Source organism: Myripristis murdjan, chromosome 23 (assembly GCF_902150065.1).
Source record: "Myripristis murdjan chromosome 23, fMyrMur1.1, whole genome shotgun sequence".
Taxonomy (NCBI): Eukaryota; Metazoa; Chordata; class Actinopteri; order Holocentriformes; family Holocentridae; genus Myripristis; species Myripristis murdjan.
Genome location: NC_044002.1, coordinates 99,185 through 126,778, shown reverse-complemented (window position 1 = coordinate 126,778; position 27,594 = coordinate 99,185). Strand labels below are relative to the sequence as shown.

General features: G+C 41.5%; 1 protein-coding gene across 1 annotated transcript; it reads left to right on the top strand.

Moving 5' to 3' along the window:
* Positions 1-17,567: 17,567 nt before the first annotated feature.
* On the top strand, positions 17,568-25,267 carry prl2 (prolactin 2). Its single transcript, XM_030046012.1, has 5 exons — positions 17,568-17,650; positions 18,681-18,868; positions 22,238-22,345; positions 22,749-22,928; positions 24,619-25,267. The coding sequence occupies exons 1-5, from the start codon at positions 17,629-17,631 to the stop codon at positions 24,811-24,813; spliced, it is 693 nt and encodes a 230-aa protein (XP_029901872.1). The 5' UTR covers positions 17,568-17,628; the 3' UTR covers positions 24,814-25,267.
* The last annotated feature ends 2,327 nt before the right edge of the window (positions 25,268-27,594 follow it).

Below are 27,594 nucleotides of genomic sequence, written 5' to 3'. Positions count from 1 at the left end.
TCACAGACGCCGCGCCCTCCGTGGGTTTTGGGGGCTATTTTCAGGGCCAGTGGTTTGCCAGCAGATGGCCCAAGTCCTTCCCTAAGGTCGATTCCTCTTCAGCCCTGTATGAAATCTATCCCATTGCGGTAGCATGCCACGTGTGGGGGAAATCCTGGAAACGCAAACGCATCGCTGTTCAGTGCGACAACGAGGCAGTAGTAGGCATCATCAATAAAGGCCGTTCAGCCAGTCGCGAAATCATGCCATTCATGAGATCCATTACCTGGCTGTCTGTTACAATTTCATTATTACTGCCCGTCACGTGCCAGGCCGTGCTAACGTCATTGCTGACTCCCTATCCCGTTTTAATTTCCAGGTTTTCAAGACTCTTTGCCCAGAAGCCAGCCCGACACCCATTGCAGTTCCTCCTCTAGAGGCACTAGCCCTCCACTAAACCCTCTCTCCTTGCAGTCATATTTAGATTCAGCTAGGTTTTATATGAGGAAAGGTATAGCGGCCTCTACCCTGAAATCCTATGGTAGGTAGGTAGGTAGGTAGATACTTTATTCATCCCGCAGGAAATTCACATTTTCTTCAGCAGTATCCACAGATTACAAATTAAGTGAATAAAAAAATAGAAATAAAGAATAAGATCTAAGTATAACAGAATAAGATCTGAGTACAACAGAATAACCTAAGTTAAGTACAACCCAGTGTGCAAAAAGCAATGTGCCACAAAAAAACAGAAAACAGAAAAAACGTGTGCATGGGTGTATAAAATGTGCATAGAGGTAGGTCAATGTGCAAATTTAGAAGAAATATACAGTATACACATGATAAATAGCAGAATATACAGTATACACATGATAAATAGCAGAATCTACACTATACACATGATAAATAGCAGTAAGCAATATAGACACTATGAACCGGGATTATAAAAAGATAGGAATATGCACAATTTCAACAGAAGTATTAACAGTAAAACAGAAGTAATAACAGTTAAACAGCAGTGGAAAATAGCCTAACCTGAAGAACACACGCTCCGACTGAGGTTCAGAGTTAGTGTGAAACTATGAGATGATTTTGCTTGGAAGATTTTTGCTATGTTTTGTGCTTCTCTTCATCTGCCACTAAAACCCGTTACAATCAGTGCTGTTTGTGCTTTCATTTGTCATTGCATGGATGTGCGTCAGTTCAAGCCCCAATATGTAAGAGGTCTGGTTGCCGGTATCCAGTTTAATGCAAGATGTTCTGATCCCTCTTTCCCCAGCCTTTTCTCCAATCCATCCATTAAACTATTACTCAGAGGCATTTCAAAAGTTTCCCCCTCCAGCCTTGATAACAAATGTCCCATTACTCTTTCCAGTTTGCATAAAATGCTATGCGTTCTGAGACAGGGTTTTTTCTCTCCTTACGTTGACTCCCTGTTGGATTGCTCATTTTTACTAGCTTTTTATGGGTTTTTAAGGAGTGGCGAGTTTACTACTTCTTCAAATTCATTTGACCCAACAAGGGATGTTTCATTTTCAGATTTAACTTTCCACCCCGATTTTTTCAGTCTATTCCTTAAGCACTCTAAGGCTGGCGGCGCTTGCTCCGTTGTCATTGCACGCATCGATTCTCAGTATTGCCCATATAAATCAATGTGTAAATTCCTAAAAAAAAAAACGGCCTTTCTCTGACCCTTGCGCTCCTCTTTTTCTGACTCCAGATTCCAATCCCATGTCCAAATCTTGGTTTAGTTATCACTTAAAGCAGATTCTTCTCAGGTGTAACATTTCTCCAAAGCATTATTCAGGTCATTTATTTAGAATAGGTGCGGCAACCTCTGCAGCCATGCAAGGTCTCCCATAAGCATCCCTCCAACAACTGGGCCGATGGTCGTCCTCTGCCTACGCTTCCTATGTCCGTCCCGATGCCTCTTCAATCATTTCAGCTCAAAGATCCCTAAAGCCATAACAGCTTATGGTAAGCAATTGCATATAACTGGTGGCTGGTGGTGGTGATTGTTTCTCCTAGATAGCACGGCCTTTAACTAACAATTCCATGTATGCCGTTCATAATTGCTGAATCGCTTTTGGTGTGTTTTGTCCAAGCTTTATCATTCAGTCTTTTCCAAGTCCCCTAGCCACTGCCGGTTAGTCCCTCTCATTTCAAACAGGGCGTCACTGTCTAATAGCCATTGCTGGCTAAAGCCATTCATTGCAAGCAGATCATCGCTGTCCATTAGCCATTGCTGGCTAAAGCCCATTCATTGCAAGCAGGTCATGGTCGTCCACTGCCATTGCTGGCTAAAGCCCATTCATTGCAAGCCGGTCATTGCTGACCTTAGCCATTGCTGGCTATGCTCCTAATTTGGTCAATGCTGACCTCAGTCAAGCTTTATAATTTTCTGCGTTATGCTCATTATCTTGTTTTATCTTTTATCAGATTAAGCCATCTTGTTATGAATTTTGAGCCTGTTTCATCCCGGTTGGTAAGTAACCTAGCATTCTTGGGGGTAAAGTGTTGGGCTGTGTTTAGGGGGCTCGCGCCCCTTTATTTTGGGGGGATTTATTTAGATGCCGCTCAGGGCTGTCGCCCTTCAATTAAATCTCCCTGTAGAGTCTAAGCGCCAAAGTCTTGTCATTTAATAATTGCTCATCCGTTATAATAAACCACTTTCATTCTTGATTCGTCTATGTGTCTCTTGATTGAAATGGAGCTTAGCGTAAGTTCAATCAAGAAGACCATCTTTTGCCTGCTTTCATCAATAATTCTATTCCTCTGTTATTATGCCATTCACTCTTCTCTAGCATGCGCACTCATAATTTCCCGGCTGTCACTGTGGGGCTGTCAACTGAGCTCGATCAGCTGTTCTCGTCAGCTGTTCTCATCTTCCAATAGCCTAGCATCTCACCTTCCTCGTTAGCCTATCAGCTTACTGCGGCTTTTTTAAATACACCTCTCTCTGTGCCTCTAGATTCATGCTGCTGTCGTGCGCCCCTCCACCTCCCCATCGCCTCCTGGTCTTCCCAGATTCATCAGTTCAGCTCATCTTCAGCCCCATCAGTCACCACCCCACCACCACCACCAGTGTCTGGACTCCATGGGGGGATTTATTTAGATGCCGCTCAGGGCTGTCACCCTTCGATTAAATCTCTCTGTAGAGTCTAAGCGCCAAAGTCTTGTCATTTAATAATTGCTCATCCGTTATAATAAACCACTTTCATTCTTGATTCGTCTATGTGTCTCTTAATTGAAATAGCATTAGAAAGATATCTTTGTAAGATATCTTCGGAAGCCTTCATAGCCTATTATGTCACTCATTCTGCCCAAAATCGTCTCGTGCACCCCTCTGGTTCCAGCCAAGCTCAGCGCATCAACCGTCCCACTGCACTGTGCGTCAACTGCCCCTTTCATCTGGCGTAAAAGTCCCGGAATTGCTTCCTGCTTGTGAATTAAGATAGATAGATAGATAGATAGATAGATAGATATACTTTATTGATCCCAAACAGGGAAATTCTGGAATTCTTCTGGAATTAATTCGCATAACGCATGAGTCTGAGTGTTGTTAGCTCAGCACAAACCTTCTATGGCTGGCAGTTTCTCCAGAACCAAAAGCGCTGCCAACACCCTCTGAACTTTGCGATAAATCAGGAATCCGCCAGCACCAAACAGCAGAAATCCTGTTATCATAAATCTAATCATGTATACGTCTTCAACATCCTCGACGGAAAGAATCGACAGGCACACAACCCTCCACTGCTCCCAGGAGTCGATGGTGTACCCGGCGGCAAACATTCCGGCGGGGCATGCGGGTTCTCCTTTGCCCAGTTTTCTTGTAGAGAAAATTTGATCAATTGGAATGAGAGACCAGCTGATCAGATCCATTGTTGTAGGTTTTCGGAGGGAAATGCAGAGAGAGGCTCTGATAGATCTGACTGAGACAACACAAGACAGAGAGCAAAGCAGGGCAGATAAGGGCAGGAGGGAGCTAGAGAAAAAGCGTCTGCCTTCGTTGAGAGCATGAACAAAAACTTCCTGTATCTGGAAACCCATGATAATTAATCCATTCTTTCAGTTTATTTAGTCATACAATATTTTACCTGGTAAAATTTTATTGCAGGACTTCTGTTCCCATATGGAGTCCATCTCTATATTTCACCCACAGAACAGTGAATTACTTCATGAATTTTGAAGCTTCGTGATGTAATTCAAAGAGAAAAGCTCTCACCCTCTTTCATGGAATTCTTTGTCAAAGGGACGTCAGCGGTGGTTTCCCCTGCCTCAGTCAATCAGTCGCTCATCTCAAAAACACTTGGTGCAGAGGTAGCATTACCAGACTGCCAGAGACAGCCTGCGCAGGAAGATCCAGTGGCAGAGAAACTCGTCCCATTTGGGGTGCCAAGTTTGTCTCCATGGAGAGGAGCCGTGTCCATATGTACTTGCTAATAAAATGTGGAGACTGGCTCCCCAAGGTTAGTAATCAAGGCAGTTTATACATGGCAAAACATAACTTGTTAGTATGAGTTTTTTGCTACAAACACAGCTTGTTGTTTTCTGAGGCAGAGAACATGATGTGTTTCACTCAGTTCATGAGACATAATGGAGGTAAAAAGAGGTTATTAGTAAACCTCCACAACGGTAGCATTATTACACATCACTGTAAATGTCTGCTGGAATCTTCTGCATGATAAGTTCTAGACTTGAAAGAAAGATTTAAAGATTTATGCACTATAAATACCCATGCAAGATTGCATACCGCATTTCCTTTGATGTTGCCTAATAAGAATTCAATATCTCAACAAAACACACTGCTCTCTAAAAAATCATGTTGACAAGGAGGAGGCAGAGAAGAAAACAGCTAAATCAGCTGAAGCAGTGCAGGCAGGCCATCAAGGCCAATGTGGCTGTAGGGCATATAATTTTTCTGTGGGGGACAAGGCCAAACTGAGGGGCCACGACGGGCATGGCTATCTTGGCCGATTTGAAATTCCGGCACTGTTCTGTGTCAAAAATAATATATTTCTTCCATTTACTGACAAAAACATTTTCTCTTACTCTAGGCTGATAAGCCATTTAAATATTTATCATGATCAAGGACACAGTTATTTATATTTCCAAGTCTGATAATTGTACATTCTTTATGTATTGTATGACCTAGAATGTTTTAATTGTAGCATACACATTTTCCCAAATTTTGTTTAAACTGTAACATTCCCAAAAACGTGTTATTTCACTCCCTTTTCCTATCTCTCCTCCAACATGATCGCTGTGAAGCAGTTTGCTTGTGGTTATGACATTTCTGCTAAACCAGACAGTTGGCACAAAATCATCCTCTACCAACATCACCGACACCAGAGTGCAACAGGATTGTGTACCAAGCCCTTCCCTATACACCCTCAGCACTTCTCCCACTCCACACAATGGCACACACACACACACAAAAAAAACCCACCTGCAGCCCAATGTCTCAAAGAAAAAGGAAATGGTCACTGTCAACTTCAGATCACATTGTACAGTCCACAACCCCACATACATCAATCAACAGTTGAGAGCTTGGTAGGGAGAGTCAAGTACCTCAGTCTCACCCTGGAAAATAAATTCAGCTTTGCCATCTGGAAACTCAGAGCCCTCTCAGTTGACCCCCACCAGTCGTCTACAAAAGCATTATTCAGCCCATAATACTCTTCTGCTCCCCTTCCTGAGGGAAGAATCTGCTTTGTAGTCTGGTGGTACGGCAGCGGATACTTCTGTATCTTTTTCCTGACGGCAGCAGGGTGAACAGGCTGTGGATGGGGTGGGTCTTGTCTTTTAGTATCCTTTTGGCTCTGTGCAGGCACCTCGCCTCCGCGATATCACTGAAGCTTGGTAGATGGGTACCAATGATGTTTTCGGCAGTTTTAATCACTTGTTGCAGAGTCTTCCTGTCCTGGGCCGTGCACATCCCATGCCAGTTTGTGATGTTTCCAGTCAGGATGCTTTCAATCACTCTTTTGTTGAAGTTAACAAGAACTTGGCATGGGAATTTTGCTTTCTTAAGTTTCCTTAAGAAATGCAGCTGTTTCTGAGCTTTTTTAACCAGGGCAGAGATATGTGAAGTCCATGACAGGTTCTCTGTTATGTTGATTCCCAGGAACTTGAAACTGCTCACTTGCTCCACCTCAGCTCCATTGATGTAGACAGGGTTGTGTGTCTTTGCCTCCTTTTTTCTAAAATCAACTATTAGCTCTTTGGTTTTGCTGACGTTGAGCAGTAGGTTGTTTTCTGTGCACCATTCTGCAAGATGGTTGATTTCCTCCCGATATGAAAACTCATTATTGTTGGAGATCTGGCCAATGATGGTGGTGTCATCTGCGAACTTCAAAATAGAGTTCGCAGTAAACACTGGTCTTGCTGACCCCCAACCTCTCATACCTCAACAACATAGCCATCACACACAAAGCATATCACAAGACCCCATACATCCTCTAAATCCACATTTCATACAGGTTCTGGTACAAGTCCCTGACCTGGAACAATGCCCAGTTCAGCAGGAGTTTCAACTCCTCTGCCATTGTGGCCGAGGGGACGAAACTCATTGTCATATGGCTATTGATTGTATGTATATATGCATCTGTGTGGACTGAATGACTGTATTTATTATTTATGTGAGGCTCTGTGCAAACTGTGATAATTAATTTCCTCTTGAGGAAAATTAAAGTATCTGGGCTCTAGTTTCGCAGACCAGGCGAGGCGGGGGCGTAGCGCAGATGCGCTTCGCCAACTGGGTGTGGCCAGGCGGATTTTCCAAGTTTGGCACGCCGTTCTCGGTGGCGCAAGTACTCCGCCGTCCCTCCTACCGGCGCAAGGGAGGAGAGAAGGAGTGGAGTGGGTTTGACACAGCCGATTCACATGTAACCAATCAAATGAGCCCCTGTCCTCGCCTTTAAAATGCGCTGTGCGAAGGCGTAATGAAAGTTTACACAGCTGACATGGAGGTCTATTGCCGCAGGCGGAGCGGAGCCCAGGAGACAGGCGCGGAGCGGAGACCGGCGAGCAGTGCGGACACGTCACCAAAACCTCACAGGCAGGCTTCCGGAATGTCAGGCACATGAACAATGCTATAAATATCGAAAAAAACACTATTCAATGCTACGATCACAATCAGCACATACATATATCTCCATATCAACTGTCCCGTGACAGCTGATGTCAGATCAAAGGAGACTGGCACTGTTTGTGCTGATTGTGAGGTTTTGGTGATGTGTGCCAGGCAGCCAAACTTCCACTGCGCCGGCTCCGCTCCGCCTTGCGCTGAAAGTAGACGTGGTTTCAGATGGCGAGCTTTTGGCGCACCTCGGCGAAGCCTTTTGGCACGAAACTGTCACTGCGCCAAGCCGTATCTGTCGGCACCTCCCCCCGCTGCGCCACCACTCCCATCTCGGCGAACCTCCGCCTGCGAAACTTGGAGACTGTCCGCCTCTGCCGTTTCGCCGGTCGAAACTAGCTCTGCGCGGGGTTCGCCTCACTGCGCCACCCCGCGCTGTGCCGGGAAACTAGAGCCCTCTATCTTTTCCCAAAGCAAGCACCCATATCCTAGAGCTAAAATAGTTTTCCTATCTTTTATCCAGCCAGTGGTCTTCATTCATTCCATTAGATATGAAAATTATCTTCAAACTTTCCTCACACCAGTATTCCATCAGTTTGTCCACATTAGTTTTCCAAAGAACTGCAGCACTGTTGTTTTGATTACTTGAAACTGGCTGGAATGAAACAGTCTCTCTCCATCTCTCTCTCCTGGGTGAAATGACTGCTTTACACAGCCAATTATCAACTCTGTGGTTGATGAATGGTGACAACTTTGCCAGCCAAGGAATCACAACATTACAGTGCCTTGCAAAAGTATTTACCCCCCTTGGCATTTTACGTGTTACATTACAACCTGTAATTTAAATGTTTTTTAATCTTAATTTTATTTGATGGATCTGCACAAAATAGTCTAAGTTTTGAAGTGAAATGAGAAATATATATATATATATATATATATATATATATATATATATATATATATATATATATATATATATATATATATATATCATTTCACTGTATATTTTAAATAAAAAACTGAAAATGCATATGTATTCACCTCCATTGTTATGAAGCCCCAAAAAAGCTCTGGTGCCATCAATTACCTTCAGAAGTCACATAATTAGTGAAATGAAGTCCACCTGTGTGCAATCTAAGTGTCACATGATCTGTCAGTGTATACACACCTTTTCTGAAAGGCCCCAGAGGCTGCAACACCTAAGCTAGAGGCACCACTAACCAAACACCGCCATGAAGACCAAGGAACTCTCCACACAAGTCAGGGACAAAGTTGTTGAGAAGTATAAGTCAGGGTTTGGTTATAAAAAAAAAATATCCAAATCTTTGATGATCCCCAGGAGCACCATCAAATCCATCATAATCAAATGGAAAGAACATGGCACCACAACAAACCTGCCAAGAGAGGGCTGCCCACCAAAACTCACGGACCGGGCAAGGAGGGCATTAATCAGAGAAGCAGCACAGAGACCCAAGGTAACCCTGGAGGAGCTGCAGAGTTACACAGCAGACACTGGGGTATCTGTCCATAGGACCACAATAAGCTGTACACTCCATAGAGCTGGGCTTTATGGAAGAGTGGCCAGAAGCAAGCCATTACTTTCAGCTAAAAAGAAAAAGGCCCATGTTGAGTTTGCAAAAAGGCATGTGGGAGACTCCCAAAATGTATGGAGGAAGGTGCTCTGGTCAGATGAGACTAAAATTGAACTTTTCGGCCATCAAGGAAAACGCTATGTCTGGCGCACACCCAACACATCTCATCACCCCAAGAACACCATCCCCACAGTGAAACATGGTGGGGGGCAGCATCATGCTGTGGGGATGTTTTTCACTGGGAAACTGGTCTGAGTCAAGGGAAAGATGGATGGTGCTAAATACAGGTATATTCTTGAGCAAAACCTGTACCAGTCTGTAAGTGATTTGAGACTAGGACGGAGGTTCACCTTCCAGCAGGACAATGACCCCAAGCATACTGCTAAAGCAACACTTGAGTGGTTTAAGGGGAAATGTGTTGGGATGGCCTAGTCAAAGCCCAGACCTCAATCCAATTGAGAATCTATGGTCAGACTTAAAGATTGCTGTTCACAAGCGCAAACCATCAAATTTGAAGAAGCTGGAGCAGTTTTCTCTTGAGGAATGGGCAAAAATCACAGTGGCAAGATGTGGCAAGCTCATAGAGACTTATCAAAAGCGACTTGCAGCTGTGATTGCCGCAAAAGGTGGCTCTACAAAGTACTGATTTTAGGGGGGTAAATAGTTATGCACATTGACATTTTCTGTTATTTTGTCCTATTTGTTGTTCACTTCACAATAAAAAAAAAAATCACGCCTTCAAAGTTGTAGGCATGTTCTGTAAATTAAATGATGCAAACCCTCAAACAATCCATTTTAATTCCAGGCTGTGAGGCAACAAAACATGAAAAATGCCAAGGGGGGTGAATACTTTTGCAAGGCACTGTATAAGGTGGGTATTTCAACCAAAATGCATATTTTAAAACTGAGAGATTTCAATTGATTGTGGGATGCTGTGAAAAATGTAGTACCCCCCATGACTTTCTAAATGGTTTGTTGCAGTGTAAAATGTAATCGCTCTTAACAGTCCTACTGCTGTTAGAGAGGCATGCTTTAATAACAGTTTTGTAATTGTCAACACCATAAAAATCTGGGGACAGATTTTGGAGCCTTTATACATAAAACATTGCATAAAGGCTCCAAAAACCTACTTGGACACCACAATATGTGAAAATCATTATTATTTTTATTTATTTATTTTTTTTACCAGGTCTGACTGATGGTGTCTTCCCCCTCTGGAAGGGGAAAGGCATTTGCAACATAGGTGATTTATACATTGACGGCATTTTTACCTCATACCCACAACTTGTAGCTAAATATGACATTCCTAAATTTGGCCTTTTTCAGTTCTTTCAAACTCGAAACTATGTCAGGACGCATATACCCAACTTTGAAATTTAGGTAGAGCATGAGGCCCTTGAGGTGATAAACAAATTTGACCCTGCTGCTAAAGGGGCTGTTTCATTCTTTTACCGGATCTTGCACAACAACACTCCATTGAGTACAGCGAGTATTAGACAGGCATGGATGAATGAGCTAAATGCAGAACTGGGAGATGAAGTATGGGATGAATGTTTAAAAAGCATACATGATTGCTCTGTGAATGTCAGGCATTGCCTTATACAATTTGAGATATTACATAGGCTCTATTATTCTAGTGGAAAAACTGCACAATTTTCAGCAGAAGTAAATCTATGACAGGCAACTTAGCACATTCTTTCTGATTATGCAGTAGATTGTATACATACTGGAAAAGTATTTTTCATTGGGAAATGTTGGGAGCCTGATCCATTTGTAGCCATTCTCAGGGCAACTACCCCTTTGTCTTCCACCAATAAATATGAGAAAAAGGCTATCCTATTTGGAACTGTGATTTCAAAGAAGTTAATCCTCCGGGCATGGAGGTCGGACATTACGCCCACGTACCATCTGTGGTTTGGAGAAATGGCAAATATGCTTCACCTGGAGAGACTGAGGCTTTATAATGAAGACAAGGGAGACACTTTTGATAGGATGTGGGACCCGGTACTGCAATTGTTTCAAGGAAAGGACTGATGTGTCGGTCACTGTGAAACATCTTGCTGTGTGTATCTCTCACTTCCCTCTTTACTTTGTACTTTTTTTTTCTTTCTTTCTTTCTTTCATTTTTTTTTTTTAAATGAATGTTTATTTTTATTGTCATGACTGTGGCTCTTGTTATTATTTCTTACATATGATGTGCTGATCCTGTTCATGTTTTTTGTTTTATCTGCTAGTTTTGGGGTGGGGGACTGAGTTTTTTTTTTTTTTTTTTTTTTTTTTTCCAATTATCTGTTTGTCCTGTGTTTTTGTTTCATTCTGAAAAGCAATAAACATACATAAAAAAATGTAATAAACAGGCCAAACATTCAAAACCACTTGTATGGTCCTTTATTGCCCATCAGTGGTGGTGTTACAGTCTTACACAATTTGGTATAACATTGAAATGACCTTGACCCCCCCCCCCCCCCCCCCTGTATGGAGACATGCAGCAGTGAAGCGATCAGCAGGCTCTTGGGATTCACTTCCTATTGATGCTGGGAGGGCTCTGCTTGACCTTTTCATGGGTTAATAATACCAACTACAGATCTGTGCTGCCTGCAGTGAACCACAGAGATGTATTGGCCAAGCAGTTCAATCTGTGATGACGTCTGGGCTAATGACATCATAACTCTGGCAGACCTATGAGCTTCTCTGTAGGTTCTCCCTCCCCTGCTCTGTTCATATGGACACTGATGCTGAATGACAAATCCATTACATAGGCTTGAGTCATGATGACAATTCAGAACAGAAAGACTTAAAATATACAGATGTAACTGGTTCTGTTAATGCACCAGAATTTCTCCTCATTGTATTGAGAATGTCCCATTTACCATAACATCAAACACTATAGACTCCAGCACCCAAGGCTCCAGATCGCTCAGCATCATTTTTTTTAATTTTATTTTTTAAAGACAGTACATGAGCCAAACATTCAAAAGACATGAAAATTTCTGTCATACCTTGTGTTTTACTCCCTTCCCACCACCTATACAATCCCCACAAAGCCAGATCTCAAAATAGCACACAAATCTCAAACTAATTAAATAAGGTAATTAAATAAAGTAAAATGGTTTTACAGTTTATTGTATATACATTTACATACCCTTAATAAATATATTTTAACTAAAATATACAGATGTACAACTACAGCTGGGGGTCTTTATAGTCCACCAACCTGTGGTTTCTATCAACAAGTCAATAATCATTGCTATAATACTACAGCAATGATTATTTCTGTTGTTAATCTGATGGAAAAAAAATTGCTGCATATGTAGTATGTCACTGTATATCAACATTTTTTTACTACAGTCAGTATTCTAAAAATAATTGCACAGTTGTACTTTATAAAGTAAGTGAAATACATTTACGATGCTTGTGACCTTACCTTCCATTTTACAAGTATCATGTGTTAAGACTGAGTCCTTATCGCGGTGTCCTGGGTTCAAATCCATCCTCAGGCCATTTGCTGCATCCCTCTCTCTCCCCTGCCTTTCCTGTCTCTCTCTACACTGTAAAACATTTCACCGTTTAATAACGGTAAATTACTGGCAGCTACAGTTGCCAGCATAATGTTTATACTGCAGCCTAGAGCAGGGCTATTCAATTACAAATTCAGTTGGGCCAGATTTTTAACCGAGACCTTAAGCTGGGCCAGACATTTTCCAGACATTTAAAACGGCGGTTTTCATCGTCAATTTTTCGTTTAAGGGTTGAAAAAGACATACTTTTGAGCCGCTAGCATCAGTAACTTTCAAAACAACGCGCTGCAATGTGAGTTGCTTGTGTGTTGCTAGGCAACGTGGAGTGTTGCATTCACTTTCTGAACTACTGCAGGGATTTCGAGTTCATTCTCGCGAATGTTTTTCTCTGCTTTTTTGGTTGAACCACGAGCTGGGCCACTCGGGAATTGCTTCTGGGCCGCATGTGGCCCGCGGGCCGCCAATTGAATAGGCCTGGCCTAGAGGCCTTCACAGCAAAATAATCTTGCTCATCCAACACAGACAATTTTTAAGATACTCTCCCACAGGTTAATACAATTTTTACATAAAAACAGGGACTTGAGTGCACATTACAATCAACTTTTTGGCTCTAATTTCAACCTACATAACAAGCAGGTTTCCCCTCCCTAGGTGGAGAAGCAACATGATATCCTAAAAACCTTTTTCATTAAATAGTCCCACAACAAACTGATTGCTTGGAACTTCAACAAAGTAGCTTTGAAAATCAAATAATTCGACATGTTACTGGTAATGTGGTTCAACAAAAAGATACAATTTTTCCACTTAGCAGCTATGCAAACTAACTTTAACTGAAAACATTAGCATGCATGCTTGGAACATGTGGTTCACACTAAATAACGTCAAGCAGTAAATTTGACTTTTCAGCAAAAGCAGTCAATAAAATGTATATTCAACACAAAATGACAAAATGCTGACTTTGCATTTACTTTGTTAAGTTAGCCACAGGAGCAAAATGGAGCTGAGCAGGGAAGCAGCAGGATTGTGCTCAAATGAAATGTGGATGGACTAAAACTCAGTTGACTGAAAAAGAAAAAATACTGTATTATACCGTAAAATTCTACAGTGGCTTGCCGTTATTTTTTGTTCCTCAAACATTTATGGTATTCAACTGTATTTATGAATAATGGTACATGACCGTAAAAAACTCCTGTATTTTTACAGCAAGTTGTTACAACGACTGTATTTTACCGTGAAATCTTACAGTGGCCTACCGTTGATGCCTGTTCTTGGTTTTGGCGGCAAAAGAATCAACATTTACAGTATTTTACCATTTTTAGAATTAACAGTACCTCCATCCATCCATCCATCTTCTGCCGCTTGTCCGGGACCGGGTCGCGGGGGCAGCAGTCTAAGCAGGGACGCCCAGACTTCCCTCTCCCCAGACACTTCCGCCAGCTCCTCGGGGGGAACCCCAAGGCATTCCCAGGCCAGCCGAGAGACATAGTCCCTCCAGCGTGTCCTGGGTCTTCCCCGGGGCCTCCTCCCGGTGGGGCATGCCCGGAACACCTCCCCAGGGAGGCGTCCAGGGGGCATCCGAAACAGATGCCCGAGTCACCTCAACTGGTTCCTCTCGATGCGGAGGAGCAGCGGCTCTACTCCGAGCTCCTCCCGAGTGACTGAGCTCCTCACCCTATCCCTAAGGGAGCGCCTGGCCACCCTGCGAAGGAAACTCATTTCAGCCGCTTGTATCCGTGATCTTGTCCTTTCGGTCATTACCCAAAGCTCATGACCATAGGTGAGGGTAGGAACGTAGATTGACTGGTAAATCGAGAGCTTCGCCTTTCGGCTCAGCTCCTTCTTCACCACGACGGACCGGTACACCGACCGCATCACTGCGGAGGCTGCACCGATCCGCCTGTCAATCTCACGCTCCATCCTTCCCTCACTCGTGAACAAGACCCCGAGATACTTGAACTCCTCCACTTGAGGCAGGACTTCTCCACCAACCCGGAGAGGGCATGCCACCTTTTTCCGGTCGAGAACCATGGCCTCGGACTTGGAGGTGCTGATTCTCATCCCCGCCGCTTCACACTCGGCTGCAAACTGCCCCAGTGCCTGCTGAAGGTCCTGCATCGATGGGGCCAACAGGACAACATCATCTGCAAAAAGCAGCGATGAAATCCTGTGGCTCCCAAACAGGACTCCCTCCGGCCCCCGGCTGCGCCTAGAAATTCTGTCCATAAAGATTATGAACAGAACCGGTGATAAAGGGCAGCCCTGCCGGAGTCCAAAATGCACTGGGAACAGGTCTGACTTATTGCCGGCAATGCGAACCAAGCTCCTGCTCCGGTCGTACAGGGACCGAACAGCCCTTAGCAAAGGGCCTCGGACCCCATACTCCCGGAGCACCCCCCACAGGGCACCACGAGGGACACGGTCGAATGCCTTCTCCAGAACCACAAAACACATGTGGACTGGTTGGGCAAACTCCCACGAACCCTCGAGCACCCTCCGGAGGGTATAGAGCTGGTCCAGTGTTCCGCGGCCGGGACGAAAACCGCATTGTTCCTCCTGAATCCGAGGTTCGACTATCGGCCGAATCCTCCTCTCCAGCACCCTGGAGTAGACCTTCCCAGGTAGGCTGAGGAGTGTGATCCCCCTGTAGTTGGAACACACCCTCCGGTCCCCCTTCTTATAAAGAGGGACCACCACCCCGGTCTGCCACTCCAGAGGTACTGTCCCCAACCGCCACGCGATGTTGCAGAGGCGTGTCAGCCAAGACAGCCCCACAACATCCAGAGACTTGAGATACTCAGGGCGGATCTCATCCACCCCCGCCGCTCTGCCACTGAGGAGCTTGCCAACCACCTCAGTGACCTCAGCTTGGGTGATGGACGAGTCCACCTCTGGGTCCTCGGCCTCTGCCTCCTTAACAGAAGGCAGTACCTTATTGCTAGAATTTGGCTGTATTTTGTTTTATGTTTTACAGTGTACTGTGACTGTCAAATAAAGTGGAAAAATGAATGAATAAATAAAGTAACCACAAATCTTACAAATTAGGACAAAATTATGGTGACTATAAAATGATAGGAGCCATGGCCATAAAGCAGCAGGTCATAATAACTGGTCATAATAATTTTGGTAGCCCTTTATTTCACAGCTTGCACATTTTGAAATTATGGTGTAATTATGGTGCAGCAAAACCAAATTCTGGAGAACTGAGGGGTAACAATTTTGTAAGCAAACACTATACGACTTATTAAATAGTTATGGTGTAATAACAGTATCGCTTAACTTACAATTACAGGGTACAAACAATGTAATTATGGGATACTAAAGCTAAATTCTGGGGAAAAGGTTACAATTATTTTTTAAATAATTAAGGACTTATGAAAGGGTACCCCATAATTACACAATAGTTATGGTGTAACTATTGTGTGGGAAGTAAAATAAAGTGCCACCCTAGTTTTTAGATATTTGATGATTAATGAAAAGTGGCCATAATTTATTTAATATTCCTCAAAGGAATACTCAAACATTTTCAGCAAAATACCCTTTTTTTTCGACTTACCGAGACTGAGACAAGGTGTTCAATACCATTTTCACTTCTGTACGTCAGTTCCTATCAGTTCCATTTTAAGTTAGCTTAGCATAAAGACTTGAAGTCTATGGGAACCTGGCTCAGTCAAAGTAAATAAATAACCCTTAAAGCAGCTCTGAAGCTGTCTTATTTAAACGGTGTATTATGTATTACAAATATGTGTCTTGGAATTTTTTTTTTTTTTAAAAATGAGAGTGGTTTCAGGAGAAGTTAGATGGTGGAACTGTGGAACATTTCGAATACATCTTGCTGTAAGGTTTATTTTTCACTTTGACAGTCAGGCTAACAACTTCCATAGAGACATCATGTCTAACATGAACTAACATGAACTGCTACCTGTAGGAACTGAACCACTGGACATACAGAGGAGAAACTGGTATTGAACATCTTGTCTCAGTCTGGGTAAGCTGGAGAAAGGATACTTTGTCCAAAATGGTATTCCTTTTGTCATGGGCGATGGAAGGTGGAGGACCCAAAAGCAGGAGCAGGCAGGCAAAAATGCTCAGTGGCAAATAAAAATATATTTAAACAGGCTGGAAACACAATACATAACACAGGGCAGGAAAGCGAGCATAACATGAGACAGGACTGCACAGCACAACACAATGAACTGACAAGGAACAGAACTCAAAACAGGACTTAAATACACAAGAACTAAATGATCAAAAAGACACACTTGGGGAAGGGGCTGGAGCACAAGACAGGAGAACACAGAGGATAGGCTGAGGGAAACACTGGGAGGGATCAGAACAATCAGGGATGATTAACAGACACAGGACAGGTGTGGCACTGGGAGGAGCAAACAAGACACAGGTGAAATCACTAAAAGAACCAGGCAAAAGAAACACATGAAACAGAATCAAACAAAACACAAAACCATGACACCTTTAACAAATGACTTACAAGGCATTAATAACTATTCTAAAGATTATCACTCCTACAGTTAGAAATGTTTGTAAATTAGTTACAAATATGTTGATAAATGTATGTTATCTATTTACAAATAAATAAACATATACATTATTTGTAAAAGCTTGTAAGTATTTTAGAAAATGTGCTTAAACCAATGTATTGGTTACTTATAAGTAACTATCTCTAATCCTAGCCCCTGTTTTATTCATAAATAATCACAGATATTTACAACCATATTTATAGCTACTTTATAAATATGAGAACGACAATCTATTAAATATTTATGAATATCTTACCCAAAAGGTAACCACTGCAAAAGTATTTTTTGGTTGTGCTGCATATATGCATAAATATCCACCCATCCATCCATCCAATTGCTGGCCATGTTGAAAGTCAAGCACCAGGTTGCAGACTGTGTCAAAGCCAAAGTGTCAAAATGTCACGCTGGTCAACATTATAGATTTAGCCCACAGCAGAGAATTATCCAATTGATCCAAGGATCAATTGGAGTTCACATTTGCTATCGCCAACCAATAAAGATTGCAAATGATCTGGCCATGACTGTATGTACAGCATGAGTGCCTACTGCATGTTTATGAACTGACACAACTGAGAGCATTCGGCTAAAATATGTAGAAACATAATATTTCATCATATTCTATTCTGATGTATTCTATTCCAAAATCCATTGCTTAGTAGTTTCTGACCCCTGTGGCTTTGGGGTATGAATAACTCGTAATCACCGTCAGTCCCCCACCCCTCCCTTTCTCTCTCTCTCTCTCTCTCTCTCTCTCTCTCTCTCTCTCTCTCTCTCTCTCTCTCTCTCTCTCTCTCTCTCTCTCTCTCTCTATCTATCTCTGTGGTATTAAATAGAAGTGGACTCAGAGTAAATGCCAATGAGGGACCCTTGCCATACGCACTGGACGGTAGAAAAGCTGCAGCCTCTATTGCTCCAAGCCCTGCAGGATGCCTGAGAACTTCAGATCAGGTAGCTACTGAAGGGAAACAGCTTTGCATGATGGGACTAGACAATGTATGTTCGCCTGTTCTGTTTGACGTTTTACCTTAAAGGTCCATAAAAATCCATTAACATTCCCAATAAGGGAACAAGGTAATCAAGATGTTGTTTCATGGGCTTTTAAGAACACAATCAATTGATTAATTTATATTTACGGATTTTTTTTTTTAGAATAGAATAGAAATAGAATAGAAAGCTGTCATTGTCATTGTATTGAAAATACTGATTGAAAGTCCCCCAATATCATTAGCCCTTGACATGTACCTTAAAAGGACCTTATTCAAATTTAATTCAGTAAAATCAAATATCTTATTTTTACTTTAAATATCCATCCAAATATGGTGAATTTTCAGCTTGGTGTGAACAGATGCACATTTGAATGCCCCTGAAGTGTATTTTTCTCCTGTCTTTAGGTATTTTAACTCTACATGTTGCAGTCATTGTTCATTTTGAAACACTGAAAAACATAATTTACATCTGTGCACACCAAGCTTGCTTATTGCCTTTTCCAGGGTGTTTTTCTTCTTCAGTTACAGATATCATGACGCATCACAGCATCACAATAAATCACATATCACAGAATCACCTGTATTGTGATACCATAGCTATGGGTGGGTAAAATATCACAATGGTATCATATAACTATATGATACCAGTGATTCCCAGCCCTAGAATTAGTTATTATCTTTGAAAATGCATAGTAGGTTTGCCTATTCACAGTACATTTACCTTTTTTGGATGTTATGCCAAAAATTACAAAATTGCCTCCATTTAGAGAGAGAGAGAGAGAGAGAGAGAGAAGTTTAAATGTTTTTAGGCAAATACTGAAGGTTTCTACTGGGAAATGTGTTGGCTTGGTGTTTGCCATGATAGAAAATATGACACGATTGAGTTTGAGATAAAGTTTTGTCCTCTTTCTGAATTTTTCAGTTTAGGTTTTCCACATGTTTTGTTCTAGTTAATCTCTCTGTTCTTCCCTCCTCTTTCCTGTGTGTCACAGTGTCTGCTGTGTGGGTGGGTCTGGTCTGTCTGTTGTTTTATAGCAGACTGGTCAGGGTTGGTGCAGCACCCATCTGTACCAATGGCCAGGCCGGCTGCCACATCCTCTCTCTAGCTGACTTGTTTGACCGGGTCATCCAACATTCAGCAAGGATGCATGGCATCTCCAGTGACCTGCACTCAGAGTTTGTAAGACGTACCTCTTATGAATTTTCTTAAAATGTCAATCACAGACATGATTGGCTAGGAAACCAATGCAATCTGCAAAAAACCTTTGGACAAGAGGTCAGACATGTAAAGTCAGGTCAGGTTGTGTCCATGAAAGCCTTCATTTTTCAGCCCACTACAACTTTAACCTTAACCCTATGAGCATATGTTACCTAGAATTCTGGTGGGTTTCATAATAACACAGCAGGCATCCAGTCAGCTACACCTACCTGTTTGTTAAAATTTGGTGACAGAATGTCAACCGATATGAAACTATGTTGATGAATTTATTCCTTATTGATATTCTCCTGACCTCTTGTTGATATTATATATGAACTGATATTCTGTTGAATATCTCAACGTATTCTCATGAAACGGTTTGTATGATATCATACGAAAAGTTATGCACCAATTTCCGTGCATATTCCTACGAATTTCCAGCAGCACGAGCGATCAGCGCGCATGCGCGAGCCCCGAAGCAAGAGCCGTAAGAAAAATGGCGGACATTCCTTTTATTCTCAGTGGAAAATGCACTATTTTAAGATAGCTTATGCATTCAAATGAGTTTTGATAACATTTCTAGCGGGAAATGTGCATTTTGTTTCCAAAATCTTCGTTCAGTTAATGTATATGATGTTTACTTTGTTAGTTATTACAAAGATTCTTTCAGGTTTCTATCGTTGCTATGGCTGTTGCTATGGACGCTTCTGCCACTATCGCTGATCTAGCTTCTGCTCGGAAGTATTGTCCTCACTGTCACCGTGGGAATCTGGGGAGGGAGGCGTGGGGTTAACCTGCTCTCACAGAAATCCGTGAAATGAGCATGACCTACTAATAACGCATTGCGTGCTCCTCGCACGTAACCTGTTTTAATCATAGATTTCTATGGTTTTAATTCCGTGTGGTCACCACACAAACAGTGTCCACTGAAAGTCAGCGAGGATCCGTGCTGGACACACGGATCCTCGGCTTCAAAGACGTCACACTGTGGGTGGTGGTTCATAGATCCCGGAAGTGCAAATTTAATCGATATTCCGGATAAAGGTCTGATTATTAGCCATAACATTGTAACCATCCAAGGCAGACTTACCACGAGCTATGAGGTTGTGTAACGATGGCATGTGCTTCTGCCGAGTCCACAAGTCCGGTATAATATCAACTTTATTTTAAGAAAACACGTTTTATTTTTTTTAAATAAAGTTTTATGTCATATCACGGAGAAGCATTACATTACCCATAATCCTAGTGTTTATCAGCGACGTGTCTGATTTGACTTTCATCAATAAAGTCAATAAAGTGTAATAAAGTGCATGAAAGTTGATAATATGCTGATATGTTTCGCCATTGAACACAACCCTTTCAGTCAGTGAAACAGAGCGGGTGGAAAAAACGCGGAAACACGTCAAAATAGCACTAAAGATTTATATATATTTTTTTATTTTTCATTTTTTATTTTTCAAGCCTTTAAAAGTATCTCAGGTGGCCATATTAAGTTAATGGGAAAATATGAAATACGAAACATTGAGTATTTTATGGGGAATAAAAGCTTTGGAATGGTCCAAATTGAAAAGTATGACTGTGTATAAGACTAACATCAATATTATAAATAAATTTGGCCATTAAATACCCCTTAAAGAAGTTTGACTGATTTTATCAAGCTTGGCCCTAGAAGAGGTCTGCAGATGTACACCTGAGACAGCCTTGGCTTGGAGCACGATGAAAATCAAACTTTGTCATAGAACAACAATGAAGACATCATTTGAAAGGTCTTGACCTATGGAGTAACATATCTCAGTGTGAGATCAGTGGGCAGTTCCTGCTCCCCACGAGTGCCCTTTGAACCTTGCACCTGAGACACTTTTAAAGGCTTACAGTGCAGCAACAAAAAATGGCACAGACATGGGGTCGACATTTTTGGAAAGCTCTTGACCTCTACTATCATGCCTGATGGCAAACCAATAGGGGGCGCCACTAACTACTGTCAAAACATGGAAAAAACATGATTTCACTATCTTAAGAAAAAAATAAATAAAATCTGACCAAACAGGCGTTCTTCCCACACCCAAAAACTATAATGAAAATTGAAAAATTAGTGATCACAACATCACATAATAGACATAACATATTAGAACTACAAAACCTATGGCGTAGGACACCTCTGTGTGTTGCAACTCCACGCAGATTGTAGTTCCTTGTGTCCAGCACGGATCCTCGCTGACTTTCAGTGGACACTGTTTGTGTGGTGACCACATGGAATTAAAACCATAGAAATCTATGATTAAAACAGGTTACGTGCGAGGAGCACGCAATGCGTTATTAGGAGGTCATGCTCATTTCACGGATTTCTGTGAGCGCAGGTTAACCCCACGCCTCCATCCCCAGATTTCCACAGTGACAGTGAGGACAATACTTCCGAGCGGAAGCTACATCAGCAATAGTGGTAGAAGCGTCCATAGCAACAGCCATAGCAACGATAGAAACCTGAAAGAATCTTTGTAATAACTAACAATACATTAACTGAACGAAGATTTTGGAAATAAAATGTACATTTCCCGCTAGAAATGTTATCAAAACTCATTTGAATGCATAAGCTATCTTAAAATATTGCATTTTCCACTGAGAATAAAAGGAATGTCCGCCATTTATTTTGTTTTCACAGAAAGACCAGCCTGCAGCGCATAGGTCACGTGATCACAACTTTCTGGTTCACAATTACGTGGGAAATATACAAATTATAGTGCAATATTTTTCATAGGAATTTGTATGAACGTTGAATGAGAACAGCCTGAATATCTACAGGGTACTATCCAAAGAAAAGGTGACCAAACTATTTATTGTAGCCTTAAAACACACATTTGTAGGCTTGTACAAAAAAACACAAAAAAACAAAGCCTTAAACTAGCATGCAGACCACTTGTATAGTAACACATTTACAGTCTGCATGCAAATTTAAGCCTTCATGTTTTTATTGTTTTTATGTAAGCCTACAATGCTTTGAAAGCTGCAATATTATGGCTACAATAAAAATGTTTTCTGTCCATTGCAGTGGTTTCCCTCCTTATCATTTTTGTGTTTTTTGAAATTTATAACACCATGCAGTAATGAAAACAATTTAAACTGAAATGGACAGAAATGGCTGGCTGATTTGTTTATTTTTTACATTTCCATTGAAGTTATTGTACTTTTGTAAGGAAAAAAAGACTTCAGATCAATGCCACATTATCTGAGTATCTAATTATTTTCAACAGTATGCTTTTCTACTATTTCATTCATTACTTTTTCAGTCTAGACACACTTGGCATTTACATGCCACCTCACCTCTGACATTTCCATTCATGTTTGACCTGTCAGGAGCAGTATTTCTTTCCCAGTAAGAATCACATTGGTCGGGTCAACCGCATCTGTCACACCTCCACTATCCTTACCCCCAATGGCAAGGAGAATGCTCAGAGACTGGCAGTACGTTTATCTTTATATTAGATTTTCTTTTATTTTAACTGTTATACCATTCACATTTGCACACTCTACATAATTTACATATACAAAACTATATCATGTGTATTGTTAAATATTTTTTGTCATCTCTCTCATTACTACATACTGCATATAATAATAATTCTTTAACAATATTGTCATAACTTCATGGTTATACATATTCATACATATTTATTTTTTAGATTTTCATATGTTCAGTACATACTATATCTTTATGTAACTCTCATGTTCTATTTTAAGATTCATGTCAATAAATTTCCATCTTACCTTAAACACAGCCAATGCTAAAAGCATCTGTTCACTTTTGATTTATTTTATTTTATTTTCTAACCCTAACCCTAACCTCTAGCCCTTACACCCCTGCCAGAGAGAGGAGCTGACAGAAGTGATTCTAAAGCTCCTGGTGGCATGGAGGGATCCTCTCTGGCACTTCCAGCAGAGCATCGCTCACCACCATGACTTCAACAACTTCAGTTCCAACAAAGCTCTGGAGATGAGTGACATGGTGCATGAGTTACGTAAAGGTGTGGAGAAAGTCGCTGAGAAGGTATGGCTCACTTGTGTGGATGTGAGGATATATGCACCATAATATGGCAGCAAATTTTCTACTTCATAAGCTGTGTATACTATATACTAATGCTAATGAAGTTTTGAGGATATAGTGTGTTAAAACTGTGTGAGTATGAAAATGTTGTACACTTAAGAATGTCAGCAAACATACTCAACTGGTTCAGTATTATGAGTGTGCAGCTACTGTACAGAGTTATCCCACAACACAGTATGCTGTGGAAAAGGAGGAGCTGCTTAGGAGGCAACAGTAATCAGGTTTCCATCAAAATATATTGCAAATTTTAACTGGATTTTTAGAAAACTGGCAAAACAAAATGCAAATTTATGCGTGTCTCCTCCACTTTTTTTATGCGAATATTTGGAGTTGGTTCCTCGTGGTAACAAATGGGTGGCGCTAATTCTCCTGGTGACAGGAAGTCTCTTCTTCGGTCCAAACATACCGGGTGTTGCTGCCATTTTTTGTCTGTACAGTGGAGCGAAAGTCACGTGATTGTGAACGTCACCATTTCCACAGCACTTATTCGCATTTTCCTTTTATCGATACAACAACTCCCCCCCCCCCCTCCCCAAAAAAGTGTAAAAACTTTTTTTTCAATATTTTAGATTCAGGTCCTTCATTCCGATCCTGAAAGGACAGACAGGTCAAAAATTTTGTCAGCCTAAGCAGGAGATGTGGTGTCCTCTGTGACCACAGGAAGCAACAGTCAAGAGTCTGGCCTTTTTAAAGACAATGGTTATCACTTCTCTGACAAGTCCTAACTCTGTAAAATGTCTCCCTGTTTAAGAGGAAAACTTTGTTTACGATGGCTTGTGTTTGTATGTCTAGCTCTAGGACTAGCTCTTTCACTTTCCCTGCCAATGTCTAAACCTAAGCTTACAGATTGATAACAGGACAAAATCACACTTTTCTTTGTATTCAACAAGAAAATCCACCTGTTCTCCATTTGTACAATTAACATGTCATTACTCCCTGCCTCCACTTGGTGGACTCATACTTCTGGACTCATAAATCTCAAAGAACTTTGCCACCAAATAACTACATGCTTATGTCTGAAAATGTCTGGCTAGACTATAAGGAATTATACCATAACGCCATTATTCATAGTTGCACTTTTATGTTTATCTCTGCTCATCTTTAACTCATTATTGGTTTTCCCCAAAAAAAACAAAACAAAAAAAATTGTCCACAGGAACATTTCACTAAATAAACCATATATTTTATGTTACATGTATAGATGCCTTATATTGTATACTGATTTTCTCTACTGTGTGGATGACAAAAATTAAATGCCCTTATGTGTTTTTCAAGGTTGTATTTATTTACTGCTTTATTTCATGTTAATATAAATGTTAGTTTTTCAAGCACAAGGTAGTAATGTGTGCAGTGTGCATTAAATCATACTGGAGTGTTTTCTGAAATTGGTCAAATATGGCGCAGTCATCAGCTGTCACTGCTTTAAGTGCCCACTTTTTTGCTTAAGTTGCTTAACATAAATGTATAGCGCCTGTTTTTACTTTTTTCCAAAATACATTCAGAGCATCCAGTTTTTTTTTGTTATCTCTAAGGTGCATTACATGGCATCTGATTGTATGAATGTCCCATATAAATATAGTTTGATTGATTGACTGATTGATTGATGTGTATGTGTGTGTCCTCTTGGTCTCAGATGCAGATGCTGGGGATAATCAGTAACTCCGTCAACAGCCTGACTTCTCCTGAGGCTCTGATACCATCTGACAGAGCTGAATGGCGGCTGATGAAGGACTACGTCCTGCTCTACTGCTTCCGCCGAGACTCAAACAAGGTCCAGAACTACCTGAAGATCCTCAAATGTCGCATCATTCCCCAGCATGAATGCTGAAGGCCAGAAAACAATAAGGATTGTGAAGTGCAGGAAATGTCAGCAAAATGTCAGCAAAATGGATCAGATGAGAGTGTTTGAGACATTAACTGATTAAGACCCTCATTTGATCACTGGTCAGTATATTCCCTCATATCATGAATGGACTGCTATTGGGGCCCAAAAGACTCAGGCCACCTCTTAGTTACTCCCTGAAGAAACAGCCATTTGTATAAATGATTATGTTACATAGTAAAAGTATGCATGTAAACCATGTTGAGATACATGAGTGGATCACAGAGAGGATGGGGTGACTGTACAATGTGAATATCATAGCAAACTGTATGATGCATATCAACAGATATAGTTGTAGTATCTAAAACATTTCAAGAAACATGGATGGAAATAGAAGCAATCTTTCATCTCTACAGACAATAGATACTGATACTTCAAATGAAATGTGCTTTTGAAATAAAGAAATAGCTTCCAGAGCAGATATCAGGATTTTTTTTTTTTTTTTTAATTGTCCTGCTGAGCCAAGAATAGTAATGCTGGTGTGCGTGTGTTTGTGTGTGTGATTTATATGTGATTTATACACTGAGTGGTCACCACTAGGGTAAAAAATGGGCAATTGTAAGAATGAACCGAGACTTTAATCTGAACAGTTCAAACCTAAAATTTATGAGAGAAAAATATGGCGAAGAAAGCCTAAATAAGTTGAAAGAATGGATTAATCATCATGGTTTTCAAGATATAGGAAGTTTTTGTTCATGACAAGGAAAATTTCTAACCTGTGTGTATGTGTGTGTGTGTGTGTGTGTGTGTGTGTGTGTGTGTGTCTGTGTGTGTGTGTGTGTGTGTGTGTGTGTGTGTATTCCTGTAGTAAGGACCAGAACACATTTGCAACTAACAGAGTGGGGACATTTTGGTAGGTTCTTATACATATGAAGGCCAATATTGGCTTATTGGTTAAGTGTTAGGAATGATACACTTGATATCTCACGCCTACCCCATGTCCAATTTTGGTAGTATAGGCAGCTTATGAGGTGAATTTTCGAGAGAAAATGTACGTAAGGAGTATATAAGTACGGAGCTGTTCTCCCTCCTACTAACCAGGCAATGTGGGATCAACTTTCATATGCACTGCTTTGTAAGTCCTGTTCCTGAAGTACAGTGTGTTACACTTGGGACTTAGGGCCCTATCTTGTGCCACCCGCTACCCGCTGCCACTACCCGCTACCCACAAATTGCGGATTTAGGAACTTCCGCTATCCCTAAACAGTATCTTGCGCCCACGCTACCCGCTATCCATTATGCCGACTCCGTTATTTGCGCCTGGAGGTGTGTCCGTGGGCGTGTTTCATGCGCTATCCCTAAAATTGCTATCTTGCGCACACACGTTAGGGAAAGTGGATAGCGGGTGGTCAGGACCACCCACTATCCGCTTTCCCTAAAGTTTGGGCTGTTACGAGAGCGCACCCAGGTGGCTTCAATGCACGCCCCGACGGAGCCTCACCACGCACACGGTCAGACTGATACCGGGACGCCGCCGGAATGGACTGAGTATGTTAGGCTACTCATATAGACTGTTTAGAGGAAAGACTGTTTTATTTGGACACTTACGCCAGCACGTTTTATTGTTTTATCATAAGCCAGCAGCTGTGCTATATTTTTATTTTTAATATTTTATTTGCCCAATCTACCTTGTCAATAAATTAGTTTACACATAGTTCCACCTCTGCCTCTTGTGTGTGTGTGGTGTGACCGTGGGATTTTACTCAATCAGTAGGCTACAACCTTGTGACACGTCCACTTGGACACATGTGGCTCCACCTCCCGAATTAACTTGCCTATAATATAATATATAATATGTATATATATAAAGCCAACTTGCTTTAGCCTCAGTAGAACCCCTGAAAAAATCTACCTCCCTCTCTCCATCACGGGTTTAGGATTTAGGATTTAGGATAGCGCAGCCTGCCCTTAAAGGCAATGGCACCTGGCACACTGATTGGTGTAATTGGCATAACGCCCAAAACACTCCTATGCATAATATAGCGGGTAGCGCAGGTGTTTTACGGATAACGGGAGGTGCGCAAGATAGCAACTTTTGCGGGGGAACGCCTCTTGCGCAATGCTAAATCCCTAAATAACGGGTTTAGGGACTTTGGCGCACGATAGGGCCCTTAATGTCAATGTATGAGACAGTCTTGCTGGCCGGCACTAGGTGGCAGAGACAGTGTTATAGACCCACACCCTCACCTTTTGTCCTTGGTACAACGCAACGACATGGGACCAGAGGCCTGTTGCACAAAACTAGGATAAGGGATTAAGCCGGGATATCTTGGTTATCCTGGATTAACTTATCCTTGATCCGGTTGCACAAAAGTAGGATAGTGGATAGCAGGATATGTTTTGATATAAGTTACCATGGAGATATATTCTGTGGAGCTAGCCTGCTCCAGACCAGGCTAAGTTCCAGGATTTATTTAATCTTATCCCTTATCTCAGTCAACAGTCACCACAAACGGAAACTAAACGTTATTCCACTGCCCACTACGCATTGTTATCACATCGACACCTTCCTAAAATAATCGCCTAAGTCATTTTTTCAGGACACAAAAAAATTCACCAAAAATTAACTATGATATTTATTGATAATTTCACTCAAAAATGTTATATAAAAAAAGATGACTACTGACATACTAAAAACAATGTCAGTCAATTATGTAACATAACAGAAATAAATGACTTAGGCAAATTTCTGAACATGCCTTTGTTGACTTAGGCAATTGTAATATG

Excerpts from the sequence above, each read along its gene's own strand:
- prl2 (XM_030046012.1), top strand. The coding sequence starts at position 17,629 with ATGCCTGAGAACTTCAGATCAG. Across the intron at positions 17,651-18,680 it reads GCCTGAGAACTTCAGATCAG|TGTCTGCTGTGTGGGTGGGT; the intron begins GTAGCTACTGAA and ends TGTGTGTCACAG. Across the intron at positions 22,346-22,748 it reads AGAATGCTCAGAGACTGGCA|AGAGAGGAGCTGACAGAAGT; the intron begins GTACGTTTATCT and ends CACCCCTGCCAG.